Here is a 14,109-nt window from a genome sequence, read left to right as displayed (position 1 = left end):
GGGTGGGCGGGCGGGCTGGGGGGGGGGGGGGGACAGTATCTCTGTAGCCATTAAACGAAACGGGTTTCTTACATTGATGCTCCTACAGTACATCATGCAAGCACCAGTTAAAGTTACTTTCCATCCCTCATATACTGTGTGCACAGTGCACATCCCATAACCCACACACTGCACATCATTTTGGAGCTCATATCTTTGAACGGGTAAGGGCTAGTCTAGACAAACAGGAACAATTCCTGTGCATCGTGGGGAAAATATTGTAGGTCAAAATCTGATTTGAACTGGTGCAATGGCTGCGGAAGATTCTCACTCACTCTCTCTCACACACACACCTTCATAGGGTCAGTGACGACCAGTGACTGGTTGTCGATGGCCCCAGGTCTCTGTGCTGCGAGATGGGGGTGCAGGTGACCGTTGGCCCCAGAGAAACATTGGTTGTTGTTGTCCGACATGTTGTGTTGACGGGCAAAACAGCTGTCTGTGGCCGAGGGAGCTACCTGGGGGCTCATAGCTGGAGGGGAACAGTTGTTAGCATCACACACATGTATGTGTATTCTGTAAAACAAATTACCAAGACAGTCTAAAGTATGTTCGTTTTGTATATAACTGATAGGAGTGGTATGTGTAATGAGTTGTTTGAATGTTTTGTAGATATGTCTTGTAACGCAATGCAAGTTTACTGGTATAGCACATTGCATAGACAAAGGCAATATATACTTTAAATAAAGAATTAAAAGGTATTTAAATACATTCAGTAAAAGGCATCTAAAACTAAAAATTACAGAAATAAAAAATAGGATTGTCTTAAAGATTATATATAGAAGTTCTTTATTAGGAATAAACCATTGAGATGAACCATCTAGTTTTCAAGGACAGATAGAAAGATTATGGTCATGATGTAATTATAATAATTTGTCAAGTATGTGTATTGTGTACAAAACATTTTATACAATAAGTATTTGAGCAATGCTTCGGTGGTATAGACCTGTAGACCTCTGCACTGCCATTTACTCTTATGTTAAATGTCACTAACATGATTGTATGTATGTAACTATTGCTTATAACTTGTGATTGTAAGTAACATACAAGAGTACCTACGGTCTTGACAGAGGCTAATGGGGATCTAACCTATAGCTGAAAATAGCCCATAGTAAGGATGTAATGATACTAGAAGGTCGGCCGGCTATGCCGGCCTCCCCTCTAGGTCGTCGCGTTGCGTCTATAGGAGTAAATATTCGTCGAAAACAAATCCCTGAGGTACAGGGTGGCCACGATCTGATGTTTTTTTTGAGAAAAAAATGTTTTTTGAGGAAAAAAAGTCTTGAGAAAAAAAAAGTTTTTTGAGAAAAAAAATTTTTTTTGAGAAAAAAAAAATTTTGAGAAAAAAAAATTTTTTGAGAAAAAAAAAAATGGAGAAAAAAAAATCTTTTGAGAAAAAAAATTTTGAGAAAAATTTTTTTTTCTCAAAAAAAAGATTTTTGAGAAACAAAAAATTTGAGAAAAAAAAATTTTGTGAAAAAAGTTTTTTGAGAAAAAAAGAATTCTCAAAAAAAAACATTTTAGAGAAAAAAAAAAATTGAGAAAAAAAAATTTTTTGAGAAAAAAAAATTGAGAAAAAAAAATTTGAGAAAAAAAAATTTTTTGAGAAAAAAAAAATTTGAGAAAAAAAAATTTTTTGAGAAAAAAAAAAATTTTAGAGAAAAAATTTTTTTTGAGAAAAAAAATGTTTGAGAAAAAAAATTGGAAAAAAAATAAAAATAATAATAAATAAAACGTATTGGTGATGCGATGACGTGGTGTATACGGATGTTACTGCGATTGAGGTGAAAGAGAAAAGTGGAAAGTTGTGAGCTAACTATTAGCTATTTTTGTGTGTGTGTGTGTGTGTGTGTGTGTGTGTGTGTGTGTGTGTGTTCTGGCTACGCCCCCCTCGGTTGAAATTGGATCCGCCGGTCCCATAGCTTGGAATACGAGCCAATGGACGGCGGTCACCATGGCAACGGGGGGCCAATGATAGAGTTATGGGCGGTTTTATTCCCTACGCTCTACCGACATCTGCTCTAGCTATGAGTTGAAGTGGAGGCGAAATGGGCGTGTATGGGCTTGGAAGTGGGATGCGGCTCTAAGAAAAATGTAATAGTAGATACAGTAAGTATTCATATAGAGATGGGACGATGGAGGGTGCAATTTGGATTAGAGGATTCTATCACAGATCTATATGTGAAATCACCTAATGATGACTGTTGCAGGGCTTAAAGCAAAAAAAAATCCCGAGACGGAAATTTATTTTGCAACCCCCCCCCCCCCCTGAAAAACGTCTTTTTTTTTACCGTTGATGCCATAGGCTATAACAGATTTCGGACACCAGGACCTGAATGGCGAATGGCTAGCCCGTGTCAACCTTTTCATCCAGCCAAGTCGACCCGTGCTGAGCAGCCTTCCTTGAGTTCCTTCACAACTAAACTAACCGCTCCATATTGTCGCTGCCTGAACCAATACCACACGTGGGTAATGTTATGAGAGAAACAATGCGACGCAGTAGAGAAACCTCCGCCTACTGCCATGAACACCAATCATGATGATACCACGTCGCGTCGTTCCCAAATGAAACACCACCCCGGCCCGAAGTATTGCATTAGCATCTGTATATGGATAACTTTTGTGACAAATAAATACCCTCAAATTTCTGATTTGCAAACATAACAAGTGTTCCGTTGCCTATTTTAATGCAAGATAATGTAAGCAAACATGTATTGTCAATTACGGCTGCCTTCTCTGTAAACACACTTTTAGATAATATAGCCTACCTGCTGCTTACATGGCGTAAAACTCCAGTGACTTCCATTATTCCTGGGATTTCTTTTGGACACTGCTATCCATACAGAGAGAGCGACGTCTCAATTCGCCCATTACTTTGCAGCTAACTTTGCAGCAGCATGACATAATAACACCACCAGTGCAGCGGAGCGGAGGTCCCAAAAGTTTAACACACTTCCAAACGGTGAACATCGTTAAAGCCATAGGAGCATGATTTTCTATTCTTATGATATATATGAACTTTAGCCAAACTATTGCGAGTAATCCACGTGATGTTTTGTTGTGCATCGTCGCAGCTACTAGCTTCCCGGTACAGCTGCAACAACCTTGCTAACAAACAGAGCCATTTCCTCTCAGTACAGCGAGCGGATTTCAAAATAAGAGCTAACGTAATCTGATCAAGTCAACAGTCAAGTCATGTCTACTGGTTTTATTTTTAAGTCTACTCACAGGAAGTAGTTGGACTGAACTGAATTAGAAGTACATGACACACCAGCACTCTGTACCGCACCACAGTGGAACTGATGCTATAAAAATAATTAGCGCAGATGGCTCGACTTTTTTTTTTTTTTTTGCGAATCTGCTCTGATCTCTTAAATAGCCCCTAGGGACTCCTCAAGACGGAAATCCGTCCCCAGGACGGAGAACTTTAAGCCCTGCTGTTGCGGTGGTTGATAGAAGGAGGTGAATATATCACCCAACCCTCTACTGACTACACAATAGCACTGAAGAAAAGTGGAATAAATCACCAGTGGTCTAGTGTTTTTTAAGCAATACTCCATATATTGATAAATAAAAGCATTGACCCACCTGTCTCTGTGGCCTCAGAAGCACTGGACACAGCATCTGGGGACCTCTCCTCAGAGGGGCTGCCCAGGCTGAGGAGTCCCAGTCCCCCCAGACCTCCTCCCATCCCCAGCCCTGGAGGGGCCGTGGCCAGGGGGCTCCGCAGGGAGCTGAGGATGGACGGCTGCTCCACCACGATGCCCTTGTGCTCCTGGATGACAGGACAGGGTTTCCCCTGTTATATTTGATATATTTGTTATATTTGTTTATGTGTTTGAAACGTCTCGTGTATGGACTCAAAACGAAAACGGCAGTGACAGGTTAGATGTTGGTTCTGCTCATGTCATGTGTGTTACGGGATTCAGATTGAGTTGGGAGTACAGGATGACAACCGTTTTGAAACTTCAAGAGTTAATTCTGAAATTGTTTAAACACTGCTTACATATTTGACGTAGTCCTTCCACTGCTGCCACCAGATCATGGAGATGAGGAACCAGTTCTGACCTGGCTGGAGTCCATGTCTGCTCTCCCTCTCCAACCAGCCCCTACAGACAGAAAAAGAGACACAGACAGATGGATGGATGAGTGCATCCGGGGTTTAGAATAAGTACAAACAGCAAAGTTACATGGATGTCCATCTTCTCTGTATATCGCTACGTGAACTTTCGCTGGACATATCCATAGAGGTACACTACGTTGCGAGGCTTGGTGAGCATGTAGATCGGCTATTTTCACAATTTGGCGAATGTTTAATTTGTCATTTTAGAGGTATTAAAAAGTCCTTAAATTGTCAGAAATGTGCAGATACCCTCTATACACTTAAACTTAATGTAGGTTTGTTTACTGTTGAGAGAGAAAACAATGTTGCACATTAAGTTAATCATCTGGGGACCCCCCCAAAATAATTTGGCGACCCGCTTGGGGGTCCCGACCCACAGGTTGAGAACCACTGAACTAGGTTGTTACAGCAATACTGCACATGCCAATCAAGTCATCCTCTATGACTGTATTAGTCATAGGGGATGTCTATGAAAATGTTCTATGTATTGGTTTGTTTGAAAATCTGTTTTTTTGGTACATTGTTTCGCTGTTCTATATACTGTATATAGAATATTGTAATCGAGGAAGCCACTGGATTCCATTGGATTCCACTATGGTATGAAAATCAACTTGCAGAGACTTGAAGCCAAGTAATGCATATTAACTCATTGACTGCTTTATCACAAGTTTCACAAGTTTTTTTTACTTCTTTCTATCTACTAGGCACGATCGCGATCGCAAAATTGCATGTTTGACCCCCATACCAACCCCATCTTTCAAACATGGCAGCCATGTTTGTTTACATTTGAAGAAAACATAATGGCTGCTATATCTTGAATGTCTGAACGGATTTCCAAGCGGATTTTTTTTGTTTGAAAGCTGTGAACAGCGTGCACACACATGGTGCATGATCTATGCATCCTGGAACTTTGGCAGCCATTTTTAAAATGCAGCGAATGAGTTAAAGTGCATATCGATTTGAAAATCAGAACCAAAGATTTACAACTAAAAGGTGTCAGAGACATGTACCTGATTATCTGTCCCTCCTCCTCAGGGGTCGCAGGCCTTAACCCCAGGACTATATGGCAAACCTGGACAATGGACAAGACAAGGGCACACATTTCAAAACAAATAAAGACATGATATCAATAAAGGTTTTGAGTGTGTGTGTGTGTTGTCCTTCCAAAACATTACACAAATGTGTTACGTGTACGAGTGTAAGTGTACTGACCTGGAAGAGCAGGTTGAGGAATTCATTAGCCAGAGCACTCTTCACACTCCAGATCTGGTAGTCTTCCAGGGTCAGGTGACCCAACTGGATAAGAAACAAAAAACTTAATGTCAGAGATCAGCATCCTCAGATTAAAAAAATATATATATTATTATAGTAATTAGTGGTTAGAAATATTAAACTGTCAACTGGAGAATATGGTTTTAAGTAATTCAAACTTTGAATAAACAACTCTGCCAAGTTTGCTCAAAATCAGATTAAAAATATCCAAGTTATTGCTGTGACAGACAACAGATGCCAGTGATTACAATGCACCCGCTACACTGGCTGCAGGTGTAATGTTGTAAACACAGTTAAGTGCACCAAACTAAGATCACCTTAACACCTATCACTTTGGGTCACCACCAGCTCCTCCCTTTCAGAAATCTTTATTATGAGTATGTTGCTACAGAACTGGCTGGCTGGCCAGCTGCCCACTCAGCTAGTGTATAGAGAACAATGGTTGCAGTGATTAAAAAAACACGGTTACGGTTCAATGGCAAAGAATCCCGCCTCCTGACAGGACCCAACAATCATTACTAAGCCTCGGGGAATGGCACCTCACCTTGGTGTTGTCGTGCATCTTCAGAATGCCCTCCACTATGTCCGACACACTGCTGTGCAATTCCTGAAATGGAACAGAGCATTTGCAGTGGCACTGTGGATAACACAAATCATATCACCCGTTGCAATATAGGGGTAACACAGTTATAGGTAAAAACACAAATCAGCCTGTTATAACACTCAACGGAAAATGTATGAATCAAATCATCAGAAAATGTAATCAAATAATTGATTTAATGATATATCACACAAACATTTCTGTGCAGTTTATTACTTCATAAAGTATGAATCAAATGCCACCAGCGTCTTCTCTCATTTCGTGTCTCTTTACACAGTCTCTCTACTTTTCCTAATAGTCTGCCAATGGCCGCAGAGCTACCCTTTCCCTTTATAAAAATATAATTTAGAGACAACCATAAATAATTCTAACCCATGGTGGCGTATTGAGTTCCTAATACAGCCTCCATCTGGAACCACTCAGGGCCAACCGCTGAAGAAGACTGTCCCTTTTTTCAAGCTATTTGGCAGGTTATTGGATGGGACTGTCTGTCTATCACAGTTTGGGCGTGCTAACTCCAACCACTCATATTGACGTGTCTGCATGATGTAAAGTAGCTGCGCCGGCAAGAAATGTCTCTCTTTTTTTCAAACGCACTTCACGTCGCGGTCCCCCAATGGGGAACGAGGTGGGGCACGGGAGAACCTGACGTGAAGTGCTTTTGAAAAAAAGAGGCTCGCAGCAGCACCGACATGTTCGTGGTAGCGGCAAAGATGAATAGTGAAAGAACTACAGTGCAACTGCAACAGGCGCTTCTCGATCGCGCAACATCCGGTCTTGCTCTAGATCCTGCCCGCAGCTGCCGCTGATTGGTTCAAACCGGGCGCTGTTCGGTGTAGCACCAATCTCTGAGCGGTTCCAGGCTGTATTAGGAACTCAATATGTCACCATCTGGCAGAGTCAGGTTAAAATAATTCAACCATTAAAACACACAGCACCACCTACAGGAGGGGATCTCTCTCTCTCTCTCGTTTATTTTTAAACATGTCTGCTTTATTAGATACAATGGAGAGAGACAGGAAACACAGGCGGAGAGAAGGAATGTTTATGAGGGGAAATTATGTGCCTACTGTATGTTGCGTCCACAGAACCTTTGATTGATGTTTAAGTTGTCTGTGATACACTTATGATACACACAACACACAATATGCCAACATGCCACATAACAGCATGCAAACATATTTTGTACCGTTTCTCCCCTTGTTTGTCATCTTGTTATGTAACATTAGTTAAAACTACACTGTGCCCGTTGGGTACCGGCCTCCTCTGGAGCGATGCAAGTTGGCAACGATGCAAATAAGGAATGCATGACCCACCCTTATATGCAATACCTGTTAACCGATATACCCGCTGTCAGAGTACCCGTTGTAACCATTGTCTGTGCCCTTTGTGCCCATATATGGAGATCTTTGTATCTGTCCGTCTGTCTGCCTTTCATGCCCATATATGAAGATCCCAGATGTTATCAGTATATTACCATATATGGGCAAATAGGGGGATCTGCAGTTCTGGAAAGTCCTTTAAAACACACAGCACCACCTACAAGTCTGTAGAGAATGTCTGAAGAGTGTAACTGACGGTGGAAAGTAGACTAAATAATTAAATGACAGGTGTGAGAAATCAAGTGTGGGAAAATCAAGCTAAGGCTGGAGTTTCCATGGCAATCAATTGTCTCATTTGGGCCTTGGCCAGAGCATTTTCTGGCAGTTCAGGACAGCTGCCTATCCAACCGACTTGATGCCAGGCATAGGTAATCCAAAAACATTTGAGAAAATGATTCCAGCATATGTGTGTGTGTGTGTGTGTGTGTGTGTGTGTGTGTGTGTGTGTGTGTGTGTGTGTGTGTGTGTGTGTGTGTGTGAGAGAGACAAATTGGAGAAAATAAACTTTTAAACATTAGCTCAATGTAATGACTAGTACACTTCACCTTGAAAGAATGAGGTACCATTTCTGTGTCATATTTCCAATGTGTCAGTGTCTAGTCACTCAGTATTATATGTCCTCATAGTGTGTCTAATGATATCATACAGTGTTCTATATATCAATGTCACACTGTGTGTCTTCAGTCTGTCCATACTTACGGAGAGTGTGTCCGTGCGATTGTCTTTCCACACCTCCAGTAGTGCCACAACCATCTCGTGGAGCTCATCTCGAGACAGAGCTCCATCTCGGTCCACATCAAACACTTTGAAACAAACTGTGAACACAACACAACATGTATCATCCTTGTAAATTAGTCTTTTCTGCAACAAACACATTCTGCAATATATTTGTATTCATCTGTGCGACAGAAGGTGCGTTGTTTAGGCCATTAGCCATTGAGTCTCAGGTTCCAATATGTTGCCAGTTCCAAGCGTGCAAATGTAATTTCAAGCATTGATGACATTTTGATGATTTTGCACCAACAACTACACATAAACTGAATCTGGACAACAAGAGGGTAGAGAAAATGTGCACCTACTAAAACCCAGTTCAGTGAAGATAATCAGCAGATTATTAAAACCTATCTGTAAAACATCTCAGGGAAGCACTTATCTCTAATTAGATAGAAATGATGGACTCACATTTCTGTCTTTCAGCGATGGGCCCCCTGCAGCATGCAGACAGACCACAAGAAATCTCTTTGAAATCGATGTGATTGTCCCGATTCTCATCAAAGGCGTGAAACAAGCCTGCAATCCAAGATCGACATTATTAGTCATTATACAACAGTTTGTTCCGACCAAGCAATCTGATTGGTTGAAATAGGCACTCTACCCGTGCTCAAACGAGCATGACATCACACCTAATCAAAACATAACTAGAAAAATTGCTCTTCTGAGCACAGGTCTCCGCCTGTATAATCAGTCTCTCCTTTGCCTTAAAATCGCAAAAGTCTTTTGCGGTGTTCAGATTTCCAAAACGCAAAAAAACGCAGCAGTATGCAACCAGCTTAAATGTTGCATTACCTTCACTTAGTGATGCGTGGATGGGTGGAGACACCAGTGGGACGAAGGTCTCCAAGTCGAAGCGTCCGGTCCTTGACTGGGCTTTCAGCAGCCAGTAGCGCTTCTCCAAGTCGATGATATCTGACTCCTCCACTGCAGAAGGAAAAAAGTAAATACTTATAATTTAGTCCTCTGCATTTACCCAGCCTATAACAACTAGGGGCAGTGAGCAGCCATTCTACTGCATTCAGGGGAGCAATTAAGGGTGAAGAGTCTTGCTCAGGGACACACATCATCGACACACTGCTGGCCTGGCCTGGAATCGAACCTGCAACAACCAGGACCTCTGGCTGCCCAGGCGGCCTCACTAACCACTGTTCCAACCAACATGACTGTACGTGTTCCTTCATTTGTTACAATATTTGTGTCATCCTTGGGGACACATGTAGGACAGATCATCGCTTACAATAAAGATACGTTCAGGCATTCTTGAGATAATAGCCATTATGTTTTACATGTTATGTAAACAAAGATGGCTGCCCTGTATGAAAGATGGGGTTGTATGGGGGTGGAACATGCAAAATCGCGATTGAAATCATGTTTACTTTTTTTGTTTTGTTTTTTTTCTAAGTAAAAGTCGATTTAAGTCGTTTGGCAGGGAAGTCCATAGTGAGATAGTTGACCTGAAAGTCGTTTGGCACTGTATGAGTTAATCATTAATAATAAAAAAAAGAAAAAAACAGATAGAACGCCATGATGAACATGGTCACTGTCACTGTCAATCACTGTTGGTGATTTATAAAAAACAATATGTAATCATATGTTTACAAAAAAAAGAAAAAGGAAAAAAAGACAAGCATGTATATAGCGATTTTTTGCCTTTCAGACCAGTCCGTTTGCTTTACAGTGTACAGGTTTAATTCACCCACACACACACACACACACACACACACACACACACACACACACACACACACACACACACACACACACACACACACACACACACACACACACACACACACACACACACACACACACACACACACACACACACACACACACACACACAGCAACTGCGGAACACGGTTACACATTATGCGCTACAATGTGGTACGCGTCACATTCACTCACTGACAGCGGAGGCAACCATGCAAGGCACCAGCCTGATCATCAAGAGCAGTTCAGTGTCTTGCTTCACTTCAACACAAAGCCAGGAGGCGGAAGGGTTTCAAACCTTCAGTCTGCCAGACAGCCACTCTGCCTTCCTGAGCCACTGCCGCCCATGGGGTTGAACCATTACAGTTCACTAACTTTGTGATAAGGCACATCAGGGGATAAATTATGTGCTGAATTGTTCACAGTGAATAACACTGAGTCACAAAAAGGCACACAGTGAGCAGACAGAACTAGCAACGCTGTTAAATTAAATCTCAGCGTGTGTGACATGGCTGGGCTGACATTCAACAAGATGAGGGGAATGGCTTGATGTCGCTGAACATAAGTTCTTTATACAGAAACAGTGACAGCACCGACCATTCCTCCCACATTCAGTTATGTAATAGCCAATAGATAACATAACAATTTAATGACTCTAACAAATATAGCTACAGAATGTGAAAGCTTGACTGGGGACAACAAACCAGTTGCCCTCTTTCAACATGCTAATCCCTTGGCTTTAGCTAATAGGATTTAGCCGCTAGCCAGCTAGCCTGTGAAAGGGAGTGGTGACATATGACAGGTGTCAGAACACAGATGACACAAATCAAACAGTAACCAATTTCAGGGGATAAAATGGTGTGGAATGTTTCGTCTGGCGATTAAAAAGACAAACACACACATACGGATTAACGGTTGAGGGATCAGTTGCTTACTGGTGGCTGTCTAATAACAAAGCAGCAGTATGGTCTGAAATGGGTGGCCTTGCTTATTTGCTTGGGGGTCTTCTTCCTGGATGCCCCATTAAGTCCTGTACAGTTCAAGCGGAGATAAAGCCTAAGACAATTGACCCTGAACTGACTGGCAACCACAACCAGATACATCCACCTACTATACCTAGCACTTCATTCTGCTTCCTGACATAGATGCTCAGGGAAGTGTGTTAACAAATGGACAACAGGAGAGAGGGAGAGACTGATTTGCAGGAGTATGCAATCAATGATTTAGAATGTTTACAGAGGGATGGGGCTGTATAGAGGAACAGAGGAAATATAGTGTGACTGGTACATTTTTAAAGCACAGACACATGCAGGCCTTCATCCTCGCTGAAAACATTAGCCCATACAAAATAAAGCACATGCTCAGCAAAATAAATCCATCCTGAGCAACAATCATAAACTCATCCAGACAGAGATTTTCAAGCAGCCCTGTGTTAATACCAGTATCAAATCCAGCATGCTGGTGGATGGGTGACTGATAGTTATGTCCATTGAGTGCTGGGTGGAAAAGCAGTGATTAGTCCTGGCAGCCATAGGAGAGGAAATAAATACCTGCTCATCTGGCCAGGCATTAGTCAGGTCCACAACGCAACCTTGTGACCGCTAATCTATAAAACTCATTACCTCCACCGTGCATCGCCTACTGGACACTTCTCATCCATCTCAGCGCTGCCACTTGCTTGTGAAAACTTTAGCTTAGCATGCTAGCTTTAGCAGCTACTAACCATATCATAGATCACTACACCATCGCTTCATCCCGGTTGGGATTTGACATGTTTATAATGATAGCTGGGTTTGACATTGGAGCTCGGTGCTCCAAACACCTTATTATTCAGTCAAAATGGATTGGTGGTATTCAGCTTGCTATACAGTATTCCCACTCTAATAGCACAGGGTGTATTTGACTTGCTTGCAACATGTTTTCTATAAAAACACACTCATAGAGGACTTTCTAACACTATAAACTTTATGTAAACCAGACAATGCAATTACACGAATACTGAGGATCTTAGTGCGCAGAACATGTAGGGAACAATGACGATGCTGACATGAGTCAAACATTCAACCACATAACAGCAACGGGAGGTCAAGTGACGTCACAAAAAGACCTGTCAGACAAAATGTCAGGAGGATGTGGTGGTTTCAGATGTGGTCGCCTAACATTTGCAATGCAATGAGCCAAGCATCTTCCTATATCTAAGTTGTTGAGATGTGCTGCCTGCTGCAGCAGCAGTTCTCAAAGTGTGGTACATTGGGGGTCGGGGGGGGAGATTTGAAGGTGACCATACAACTGCTTTAATTTAATGAATATTTAATTCTATGCAAGAATTACTATTGTGATCAGCAAGATACCTTTTGACTAAACAGTAATGCATTCATACAAAATCAACAACAGATAAGGGGTGTAATGCAGTATATCATCACTGTCAGGCAGAAACCTTGTATCTCCACTATTTTAAATAATGATAAAAAAGGACATACAACGTTTCTACTCGACAGCAACAACATACTGTATGTATCTGGGGATCCGTGGTATGACCCCCAGCACTGTGCTACCCACCTAGAGGTGCGATTTTCTTAGATCTGCAGCAGAGGTACCATACCATTCTCCACCAAACATAATAGGACACGTGTCGCCACCGCTGGCCTGGACCATGGTAAACTCCACACCACAATCACCGAGAGAAAACCCAAGCTAAGTCATCCTGCTGCGACAATGCGTAATCCCGAGGTTCCCTGAGGATCCGCCAATGTGAGGGTCCGCCCATGTGATTTGTTAGTTCGCTGAAGATTCCCTGTGTGTTTTATGAACTAGGACCTCTTGTCAACCTAAAGCCTTCTGCCCGCATTCTGGAAAGAACCATGAACATACACCATACATAACACCTCACATACACCCTTAACACACACCTGCTGTCATGGACACACACACAGACTAACACACACACACACACAGTGTTAAGAGGCTAATCTGGGAGCGGGCAGATTAAAGGCAGTCTTGGTGATAGGCCGGCGTGAAGACAAGACAAGACTGCATCTTTCCAGCTTCTCTCGGTTTGACTGGCAAAACTAAGACTTTGCCAAATGCACTTAACTGCAACGTTTTTAGCATTTACTATTGGCCTGCTTTTCTGTTCTCCATTCAGTGCATCTCTCAGAGGGAGGTGCAGAGGCCTGAGGTCAGCAAGTCAAGTCACTGAGATTTATTTATTGACTTTTCATTAAGAGGGCTGGCAGAGGCTGCCATGTGCCTGGCTGTCCACTGTGTGTGGCTCAAACTCCATGAATTTAGGTATTACTAATACTGCAACAGCATGCACAGCGAACAATTTACAACTTAATTATTTTTGAACGGTCACAGTAACGTGTCCTCAAATACAACTAAGAATAAAGGGGATTTTTAATAATTAGTACCACAATAAGCAATCTGTCACTATGGCATGCAGATCAGGCCTACTTTCTCTATTGACTGATATTTGTATTTTTGGAACCACAGAAAACCTCAAAATAAACCTTAACCTTAGGTAGGGTATTTTTCATTAAAATAAAAAGCGTATTGTTAAAAAGCTAAAGCTCTATTATTCTGGCAGTAATCTTTGCTATAGAATGTTTGTTCAGATTAATAAACATTTCAGGTGGGTTGTGCCCATTTGTTGTACCAATCGGGAGAGAGTACCCATTTATCAGCTTAATGTAATCACTTTCCAATTTCACTTGCTTATCCTGCATGAGTTACTGTATCTCTCCTAATTGGATGAAATTGATACCCCAAATTCAAAATGCATTTCTGTCTGCTAAGCTGAAAGAACCCCGTTACTGCGCAAACACTCAATGATTACTATCAGAATATAGAGCTACTCATTAAACAAAATCAATTACTTCACCTTTAATTGTGATGCACTGTATGATTTTTCAAACACTGCCACAGAACCAAGTTCTTTTAGTGGCAATGTATTTTTCAGTGCACCGCTGGCCACCAGCTGTTCTATTTCAAACACATCTTTACATTCTAAGAAGCCCCAGTTTTTCTCCCCTAATTATCCAGGGTATACTGTAGCTGACCATACTTGTTCTTTGACAGAAACTGCCTGCCACACCATCAGTGGTCACAACTTGGGACTTTCTCAAACAACTGCACGGTTTAATACACCTTTTTCTTTATTCAAGTAGCCTTTGTCTTTAATTTTGTCTATATCTTTTGTTTTTTTA

The 14,109-nt window shown here is 41.7% G+C and overlaps 1 protein-coding gene across 3 annotated transcripts in view; it reads right to left on the bottom strand.

The window, feature by feature from the left end:
• Positions 1 to 14,109, bottom strand: part of usp32 (ubiquitin specific peptidase 32) — an 84,349-nt gene that overhangs the window by 34,130 nt on the left and 36,110 nt on the right. For 2 of the 3 annotated variants that reach the window (XM_080730928.1, XM_080730929.1), the window contains exons 6-14: positions 8,984 to 9,115; positions 8,600 to 8,707; positions 8,117 to 8,232; positions 5,979 to 6,041; positions 5,375 to 5,458; positions 5,173 to 5,234; positions 4,046 to 4,148; positions 3,628 to 3,838; positions 333 to 511 (exon numbers count right to left, since the gene is read on the bottom strand). In XM_080730928.1, coding sequence (XP_080587054.1) covers positions 333 to 511; positions 3,628 to 3,838; positions 4,046 to 4,148; positions 5,173 to 5,234; positions 5,375 to 5,458; positions 5,979 to 6,041; positions 8,117 to 8,232; positions 8,600 to 8,707; positions 8,984 to 9,115 — 1,058 coding nt within the window. The remainder of the gene's footprint in view (positions 1 to 332; positions 512 to 3,627; positions 3,839 to 4,045; positions 4,149 to 5,172; positions 5,235 to 5,374; positions 5,459 to 5,978; positions 6,042 to 8,116; positions 8,233 to 8,599; positions 8,708 to 8,983; positions 9,116 to 14,109) is intronic. The other variant, XM_080730930.1, reaches the window with a different exon arrangement.

This window comes from Nannobrachium achirus (genome assembly GCF_963921795.1).
Source record: "Nannobrachium achirus genome assembly, chromosome: 8".
Lineage (NCBI taxonomy): Eukaryota > Metazoa > Chordata > Actinopteri > Myctophiformes > Myctophidae > Nannobrachium > Nannobrachium achirus.
This window is presented reverse-complemented; position numbering and strand designations above follow the sequence as displayed.